Raw genomic sequence first — 9967 nt, forward strand, 5'->3', positions numbered from 1 at the left:
TGAATTGTGATTTGGCTTGTGATTATCTTGAAATTCAATGTATGTACAGTTCTGAAACAGCTTCATTCTTAGGTATCAGCATATGGGAATGGTGCATCATAAAAGTGAATTTTCCAGCTTCTTGCCCCAATGGCTGGAACCCCTAGCAGATTATTGATCATTAAATCTATTTGGATAATTTGGTCTAAAATGCTTTGCAGGATATGAGAAGATATTTGGAAATATACATGAGGGTACTCTTTTATTTATTTATTTTTATTTTATTTTATTTTAATTCCATTTATATCCCGCCCTTCTCCGAAGACTCAGGGCGGCTTACAAGCTTAGCAGTAGCCTTCATTCTATGTATATGCCTGCTTATTAGGGCTTTCACACACACCCCAAGCGGCATTATTACAAAGTCAGCTTAATTGCCCCCAACAATCTGGGTCCTCATTTTACCTACCTCGGAAGGATGGAAGGCTGAGTCAACCTTGAGCCTGGTGGGACTCGAACCTGCACTAATTGCAGGCAGCTGGTGTTACTTAAGGAGGCATTAGCCCACTGCTCCACCAAGGCTCTTGTTCAATTATTCTTTTCCACTAAAGAATAATTTTCTTCAGCATTTGGTCTCCCTTCACTGCCTCCCATCTCCACCCCTGTTGTGACAGGCTGTGATAAATTACTTTGAGTCTGAGCTGGTATTACAGAGAGATTTTAAAACAGACCAAGGACTGTATATACAACTAAGGACTGAGGCCTACAAGATACTTTTTATTTTGAATTAAAAGGGAAGGAAATATGAAGCATCCTCTAATGCAAGGCATTCACAAATCTATTGACATGGGCAATACAGGTGGTCCCCAGCTTACAAGCAGAATTGGGCCCAGAATTTCAGTCAATAAGAGGTGCAGTCATTAAGTGAATCATGTGACTAGACTTGATTTTACCAATTATTTTTACTGCTATCTTTAAGCAAATCTGATTTCCCCAGTTGAGGTTGTTTGCTGGAAACCTATCAGAAACTCTCTGGGAAGGTCACAACTTGCAATCGCATGGCCACACGATGTTGCAACAGGTAAATATGAGCCAGTTGCTAAGTGCCTGATTTGCGATCAGGTGACTTTGGGGTGGTGTGGCAGTCATAACTTTTAGGACAGGTTATAAATCACTTCCGAGACTCATAATTTTGAACCATTGTTAACTGAATAGTTATTAATCAAAGACTTATCTATAGTCATAACTTAATGGAAAGTGATGGGTAAATATGCAGTTGTTTTTAAAATGTCACTATACCTCCTGCTGATACTCATTTGTGATTCAGATCTGTGAAAAATATATCAAGAGTTCAGAAGTGCTGGGTTGGAAAAGTGCCCAATTATAGTTATATCCATGTTCCTGATATGTATCATCACCAGCTGAAAATCCTTATGGCTTAGTAATTCCCAGAATGTCTTATCATGGAATTTTGCTACCTCAGACATGATGTGGAGATACGATACTCTTTGAAAGTACAAACTTAATTCTAGAGATAAATTAAACAAGTGGGAATGTATCTTTCATTAAGGAATTTCAGAAAGAGCATCTCAGTTAAAGGAATGACCTAAGACTACTCTGTGGATCACACTTGCTTATATGCTGCAACAGTAATTCCCCTTTATTCTGTGATTGTTTACTCTGAAAGTGATCTTTCATTCTTGTTTTGGCCAGCAGGTAACTTTGCTCACAGAGAACCATTTGCAATCATGGCTTTTCTTGGAGATTGCAGGATATAATTTAACCTAGATTTCTGAATACATCATCATAGACAGGACCACTCTCTGTGCTTCAGATTACTAGGTGAGGTTGATGCAGTTCTGAATCAAGATAGATCTTTTTTTTTTAAAGGGGGGGGGGCGGTTCCTGAGGAAGGCATGCTAATAGACCAGAGCTTAAAATCTTTTATTTTTCTGTAGCACTAAATAGCTATACCACAGAGGTAGCTGTTTTTATCACATCATCAACAACACTGCAGCACTTGGCAAAGACTACTTCTGGGGGTTCCTCCCCAAGGATCTGCAAATACAAAAATAGTGATGGACTCTTAGATACCTCTTTTAGAACTATCTAGCCTCTTTAAGCTCTTTAGAAACAAGGTTGCCTTAACTCATGGAGTTACAGTTGTGGGGATGTCTAAACAAGCCTAAATACAGTAAAATTTTCTTCTTGAATAAACTACTACTATCTATTCAGATGCTGCTGGGAAGTATGGAAATAATCCATTAAACACCTTTCACCATTATGGGATACTGACGAATATGTTCCTCTGAACACTGAGATCACCCAGAGATGTTATAGCCAAATTAAAACAACAACAACAACAACACCTAAATGGGGTTTTTTTTCATCTTATGACAGTTAATTTACTATGCAAAATGTTGGTTTCAGTGAAGAAATGTTTTATGCACTTTATTTATTGTGAAGCTATTTTCTGTCAATGCTGTTGAGTGACTTTGAGAGGAATAAAAACATAAAATGAAAATTGTAAAAGCTAGTTAACCTGCAATATCAATCATTTTTCCATATTTCATTTTATGCTAAAATATCCTTTTAGGGTATAGTATGATAATTTTTGTTTAAGAAATAATGAAATTAACTGATATTGGGATATATTCATGTGGAATGCTATGCTCTCAAGACAGAGCAATATGAGACTGGATAGATTATTTTAGCTATTCCAAGGGAAAAAATAAATACTCTTTTCATACTTTTAAGAATTCTATATAGAGCTTTTCTTTTACTGGCTCAAAAGCAACATGTTAAACAAATAGTATGTGCTTCGAACATTTAGGATTCTTGTGAAATGCCTCCTCGTGAATAGACGGAGCCAAAATACAAGATAAATATCTGCAATACCACAAGTTTCTTAATATTCTATATACACAGTATTAGGAAGAGTAAATTAGGTAATGCTTCTAATACAATATCCCCACTGCAGCATATTTAAGTTTCCCCTAAGTAATGTTCTCTCTAATTTCTGATGTGTATGTGTGTGGGAGGGAATATTTTGTGAGCTTTACCCAAACCAAATACAGATTTGTGTGCCTTAATGTGAGTGTAAGAGTAAATCTATATGATAGCAACATGTTAAAACATTTTCCTAATATACTTTCTACTATTTGTATTTTAATTATGTCACATACTCCTCCCCCCCTTTTACCGCTATCATTATATATCATTTATATTTATCACTGGCTTAATGGGAAAGAGAGAGCATCTTTGTTAGAAAGTGTTGCTTTAGTCCCAAACAGAATCAAACTGAGCATAGTCTTATCCCAAGCAGCTAGGCTTTCTTTGCCCGGGGGGGGGGGAGAGGACAAAGTATAAGAGACCTACATTCCGGAGTATGCTTTTCTGCAGGTAGTAAGTGAGGACAGGGTCACACAGTGTGTAGTGAGTCTCAAGCCGCTGCCGGATAATTCTCTCATGGTCATTCACTCTTTGGCCCAGCTGGCTTCTGATCATCAGCCGCTGGATCATAGTCTCTGTAGAACAGTCGAACACTATAACAATGTTGGGCAAACGTCCCACCTGCAATGGGAATGGCACAAGTTGGTCGGTTCACCCTTAGCTTTTTCATTAATATCTAACATAGACTTGCTCTGGTCTAAACTAGCCATTTCAAGTTCTTTCCTAGAGTTAGAACAGAACAGTCCTAGGCTGAGTCAACCAATATATTACCAGTATTTACTTCCATATTCTCATTCAGTGACTCCTGTTCCAATTCATGACATCCTACGGAGAGTACCCATCTCGTGAGGCCGGGTATAGGCAAGATAGTGACAGTTTCTCAGTCTACAAACATGACCGACAGTGAGGAATGATGCAGACTGAAGTCTGAACACTGGAAAGGCTACAGGTTGCCTGCATCTGCTGTAAACTAAGCCATCCTTTCATGCACACACACACACACACACACACACACAGAGATGATACTTACAACTTCCTCAAACAGCCTGGCTTGATTGATTTCTCGGGGGAAGCCTTCAATAAAGAATCCTTTGAAATTTTCAGCTTTTAACATCCTGTCTGTCAGCAGTTCTAAGATGTAGCCCTAAAGAAAAAAGTGCAATGAATCTCAAAAAGATTTTGCAAATTGTATTTCTCCGTCTTCCTTTCAGGATAGGGATGGCTGTTTAACCCACTATCTTGACATCCAAAATCTTATGGTAGCAAGTCAGGAAAAAAAAGTTCAGCCCTTTTATTCAAAATGGTAAACAGAGTTCACCTTTCTTAGACTTTGAGAATCAGCAAAGGGGAAGATTAAAAATAAATTCCGAGAAAAGTCTGTCGTTGCCTCTAAAGGCTATTGCCTGAAAAATGGCAATGTTCATATTAATTTCCTTCCAGTGTAGACCTAGGAAAGCAGAATCAAAGTGGTTATAAAGAATCACAGAAACACATCATCTTACAGGGTGCCTACATACATGACACACACCCCCAAAAAAACCCCCATAGAACTGGCTTATAAATCTCTAGTTAGCCTTTTTGTAAAATTATAACAAGGAAAAAACTGAAAGTTTGTTTGAAATTTATTTTCAGCAATACTCCCATTGTAAGGAGCCAAATCTTTCCAAGAAATCCATAAGCTATTTCCAGTATTGTTCCACAATGGCTTTATATCCAACCATGTATTTCTGATTCTAGAAGTTCCACTTGCATATGGTCTTTCTGAACAGCTGCAGGGAATGGAACTCTCTACGTCTTAAAATCTGTTTTGATTTTTGACTGAAGTCAATGAGATCTCAAATACATCATGATTGTGTCGTGTCTTGCATCTTACAGTTCAGTGATTATTACAGCAAGAATGGGCAATGCTGGGCTCATGTCTCTTTTTGTAGTATTTCTCCAAAGTTTGCACCTCTTAAATCTAGTAAAAAGTTACCCAATCACAGCACAATGCTCTGCCGTTCTTCAAACCAAACTGCACATACAGTGTGGTTTTCCACAGTTAAAAAGAAGCCTTAAAAAACCCTCTGCCATTATAACCCATTTGCCGATTTGTGACAGCATTGTCTCAGTCACAGTCATGGTCTTTACATAAGACTGGAATGTTAAATGCTTCCATTTACTAACAAAACTGAAGGAGACCCACCTAGTATCTTAACTAAGAAAAGATAGCAGGTGGCTGCAAAGAAATTTATTGACAACTATTGCTGAACAGATCTCAAAAAAATAAAAGGATAATCAGCCATCCTTCGCTAACCAAAATTCTACCACAGAATATGCAGACTTCTGAATTTTAGAGGTTATATCTAACTCAAAATCTGACATGTTGGATGGTAAATGGTTCTAAATAATCTCAGTTAACATCCAAATAGAAGTAAACTCAATGGCAATAATAGAACTGAAGAAGTTTGGATGAGAAGCGAAATGTCTTCAAGGAAAAACAAAATCCAATTGCCCTTCTGAAAAGAAAAGAAAAAAATACCTTTGGGATAACCATGAAATGAGAATCTCCATAAAATCTCAATGGCATATTAACTGACAGTGAAATTACCAGACATGGGTAGATTCACTGAAGACATCAAACACATTTCCATCTTCAGGATGAGAATGAAAGGGATGAACTGAATATTAGTTCAGAAAAATTGCTTATGTAATTATAATCATGCTGTCAGTTGTTATTACAGAAATCCTTTTCTTCCTTGAAAATACTGGTTTTTAAAATGCAACATACACAGTGGACTGAATCCACGCTGTATTAGTCTCATGAAAATCAATAGCCCTTAATTTAGTAATGAGTAATTTGTATTCACTTCAGTAGGAAGAAAGCACAACCTACATCTAGTCCAGGTTTTTAAAATGTTCTTAATAAAAAATGGATTCTGCCCGGAATAGACGTACTGTCGTAGGGCCTTACCGAGGGCACCAGAGCCCCTTTCAGCAGGATCTCCCTAATGGCTTTGCCCTTGCTAGTACTCCTGCTGGCCTCTTCCCGCAGCAGTTCTCCAATAGCCACATGGGAGAAGTCGTATTTGCTAGCTAGCCGAATGCTCTGCACGTCTTTACCGGAGCCAGGACCTCCTATCATAAAGATGATGATAGAGTCTTTCAACTTTTCTGCAGCAAAAGAAAAGACAGTCATGGAAGGATGCACTGCTCAGGCAGTTTCTACTGAACAATAATTGCACTTTGCAAAGTGGGACCCCTAGCAGCTTACCCAGAAAGAAAGGAGGTCTTACAGATTTTGAATACAATTAAGATACTGCTAGTCCAGCAGAATGTCTTTTTGCACATAAAGCTACCTTAGAGTAAGGTAATCTGTCAGTCACTCTCATCCAGTAATTTATATTCCCACAATAGCAGTTCTTCAAGGTTTTGAGAGTTAAGTGCTGATGCTGGTTGTGCAAGCCATGTGTTCTACCACTGATGGTCCTGAGCAAGATATAGCAGTTTTCCTTTACCTGAATGCTAAGTGAAATCTTAACTAACCACTGACAAGTGTGTTCAGTCTACCGGTCTTATATTAGGACTTAAATTTCAACTCCAAATCTCAAGAGTGGAGTATCTACGTCTTAATTTTAGGACTCTGTTGCTTCCTCCTCTGTTCTACATTTCAGAAGCTTTCTGACACAATGAAGAATTCTGAAGAGTCTGAATATATGCATACTCTGGTGTCATTTCAAGAAGTTGACCATAAAGTTGATCTAAAAGCTCCAAGGAAGGGGAGAATTGCTGCTGTTAGTTTGCAGGCTTTTATATTTTCTTCTTTGTTCACCTGTCCTGTTCCAAAACAGCCTTTGTGATAATGGCCGGGAATGATCCGAGTCCTTCTCTGACAAATCTGGATTGAATCCAGTCAGAGAAATTCGGATCCAGCCCTCTCCTTAAATATACCGTTGCACTCCACCATGCCATTTTATTTTGAATCAGAAATGACATATGGGCAGTTACTTTGGTTTGTAAACTAGAGCATGTAAATGAGAAGTTTGCCAAAGAACCCATGCTGGAGAGGCAGCAGCAAGTGGTAGGCAGAAGAAGAGCCAAATGGGAAACAGGCCAACTTCCCCTTTGTAGTGCATGATTCCCTGGAAAATGTTCTTTATCAAGCCCTACTGAATGAACTAGAATTTGCATATTTATTCTGCTTAAGTTTATAGAAATTCCTTGTGTATTGGGTGTTGGGGAAAGTTTCAAGCTAATAACCCTCCCCATCCTAGAGCTTAGGAAACAGAATCAAAAGAAGCCTGATGACTAGAAGCTTGCTGGTATACTACTATAAATATTACAGCCTATGTAGAAGGGAAGAAACTGAGTACCTTTTAGTTCATGCTTCAAGGGTTTAGTTGATTTTGGAAGGCTGCCCTGGCAAATCCCCATTCTGAAGACTCATCCCAAGATCTTCAGGCACTGGTCCAGCAGACTGCAAACTGAGGTACAAAACTAATTTGGCCATTTCAGCTTAGCTGACATGTGACTCCCCTGGGATCTCTTTCTGATGTCACAGACATCTGATGTCAAGACTCACCAAACCTGGATCAAGCAAAACTGGGAGGGGCATGTTGCTTTCATGGTTGGTAATCTGTTGCAACTAGTCTAAACTGTGTACAGAAAGAAGTGCTTCTCTCTACTCTGCTCAACTCTCTCAACAAATAAATGATGTCAAGTAGAGAGTCATTCAATTTCTATTTGCAGGTCTTTGTTATTTTGTGCTTTTCTCCAGTTCCTGCACTACCTGCTGTCCCCAGGTAGCAAGGTAAAGGTAAAGGTTCCCCCGCACATGCGTGCTAGTCATTTCCGACTCTAGGGGCCGGTGCTCATCTCCGTTTCAAAGCCGAAGAGCCAGCACTTGTCCGAGGACGTCTCCGTGGTCATGTGGCTGACATGACTAGACGCCAAAGGCACACGGAACGCTGTTACCTTCCCACCGTAGTGGTCCCTATTTTTCTACTTGCATTTTTACGTGCTTTCGAACTGCTAGGTTGGCAGAAGCTGGGACAAGTAACAGGCGCTCAGTTACGCGGCACTCAGGATTCGACCCAACTACTTTTTTTTTGCCTTCAACAGTTAAATCCGAGATGTTATGTGTGTGCTTGACTGTTTGAAATCACAGAGCACTTTAGCTTCACTTTCTATTACTTTTGTCTATTTTCTGGTCCCACCAGTTCTTATATATGAACTATTTTGTATATGTCTGTAACTGATTAGGAGACATATCTAGAAACCTGTATGGTGTAATAGTTAAAATGTAAGCCCAGAGTTCAATTCTCTACTGGCACTGAATAGATTACATTCAGTGGGGTCTAAACATGTCTGTTCACCTCCTATGCTCCTTTGAAAAGGAGCCGTTATTCATGAATTCCTATTGCAAAGCATGAAATTACGCCATTTTAAATACAGTAAGTTTTTCTCTCCTTTCCCATCTCCCCACCGCACGCTAACTCAGAGTTCATAAGACCCACCCCGCAACTTCCGCTGAAAAGAGCAGGCGCTTCCGCTCATACTCCGGCAATAGGTGGAAACCAAAGAGATATTCCTTTGAAACCGGAAAGCTGCAACTTCAGGTTAAGCTGCAAACCCCCAAGGAACAAGAGCAGAGTGGAAGCAGAAATAAATCCGAAGGAGCGTTTACGTAGAATGGCCTAAAGCGAACCGTACATGAGCTACGTGGCTGATCTGAAAACCGTTATATAAAATCTCAACTAGGCTTTATTAGCCAAAACACGGTACAAAAAAAGACCACGTTAAAAGAAATAGTGTTAGAAGCAAGGATTGAATGCCACCCCAAGTGGTATTTATTTAAGAGGCCCTTCCTCTTACACCAGGCTAGGAAAGGAGACCGTGAGTTATGCCTTGGGCATAAAGCCAAGCTGGGCGACCTTGGGACAATCACTCTCAGCCTAGGAAGACGGCAAGATCAAACCACTGCTAACTGCGAAGACTGAAATCAACATTGACTTGAAGCCCCTTAAACCCAGATTGCATTCCTGGGGAGGCTGTTTAATATCAATCTGACACGAAAGTTTTCTTAGAAAGCTGCGAAGACTCAAACGGCATTTCTTTGACTCTAACCCTTATGTTTACATTCTCCCACCAAATACCATCTTGCAACAAGCTCATCTTGGTAACTATAGCGATTTAAGACTGCCAAGGTTCCTTTTGCGCAGTATCTCTGACTTCTTTCTGCCCGGGAAGTGTAGGGATTCCCAATCAACGTCCCTTCCAGAGAGAAGGCTCTGCCATTTCCCACTTTTTCTTTAATCGGATCTGATCTTTCCTGAGCCGCCAGTTCTTAGGAGTCGCTTTGCAAGCCAAACTTTCTTCCCAACCGGGCCAGAACCATTTTCTCGCATTGTTCTGGCCAAGTATTCAGAAAGCTGAATATGACTGGAGGGGTCCAGGAAATCCAAAGGAATACATTTTCTGCATTTCTGGCTCAACTTGCCGGACACATAACAACAGGGGTCTTCAAACTTGGCCCTTTTATGACTTGTGGACTTCAACTCCCAGAATTCCTCAGCCAGCTTTGCTGGCTGAGGAATTCTGGGAATTGAAGTCCACAAGTCATAAAAGGGCCAAGTTTGAAGACCCCTGCATAACAACAATGCAGTCTAGTCCTTCCGTAAATCAGGCTGGGCAGCGCAGCGCCGACTCCAGCTTCCGGTCCAGGTACTACCTGCAATAGGCTCGGGCTTCACCTGGAGAAACCTGAGCCTTGTAGCCCCGCCCCTTGTGTTTCCGCGTCCTCGCCTTTCTGACCGCCCTTAAAGGGACTGACGCGCCTACCCGGCACGTTTCTTTCGCAAAGGACGGGAAAGAGACGCCTTTACTAATCCTTGCGTTCTCCCTGCCCGCCATGGGTCTGTTTGCTCCCTGGCGTGTCAGACCTCGGTAGGCCCTCCCTTGGCTAGCTTCGTTGACTGTCGCTTTAACAGTGGGTCTCCGCAGACCAACATCAAAGCGAAAATAACTCTCAGCGAGCCTGATGAGCTGCTCACAGGCAGGG

The 9967-nt window shown here is 40.5% G+C and overlaps 1 protein-coding gene across 3 annotated transcripts; it reads right to left on the reverse strand.

The window, feature by feature from the left end:
• Positions 1-1827: 1827 nt before the first annotated feature.
• Positions 1828-9618, reverse strand: LOC308664278 (adenylate kinase isoenzyme 1-like). 3 transcript variants are annotated; one of them, XM_081321364.1, is made up of 7 exons: positions 9556-9597; positions 9380-9412; positions 7281-7391; positions 5882-6081; positions 3959-4072; positions 3355-3549; positions 1828-2034 (listed from the first exon to the last, which is right to left on the reverse strand). In XM_081321364.1, the coding sequence occupies exons 3-7, from the start codon at positions 7339-7341 to the stop codon at positions 1945-1947; spliced, it is 660 nt and encodes a 219-aa protein (XP_081177490.1). In that variant the 5' UTR covers positions 7342-7391; positions 9380-9412; positions 9556-9597; the 3' UTR covers positions 1828-1944. The 3 variants fall into 3 exon arrangements, with proteins under 3 accessions (XP_081177490.1, XP_081177491.1, XP_081177489.1); XM_081321365.1 differs by lacking the exon at positions 7281-7391 and having other exon boundaries at positions 9556-9618; XM_081321363.1 differs by lacking the exons at positions 9380-9412; positions 9556-9597 and having other exon boundaries at positions 7281-7785.
• Between the last annotated feature and the right edge of the window lie 349 nt (positions 9619-9967).

The sequence above is a fragment of the Vipera berus genome (genome assembly GCF_964194415.1).
Source record: "Vipera berus genome assembly, chromosome: 2".
NCBI classification, from domain to species: domain Eukaryota; kingdom Metazoa; phylum Chordata; class Lepidosauria; order Squamata; family Viperidae; genus Vipera; species Vipera berus.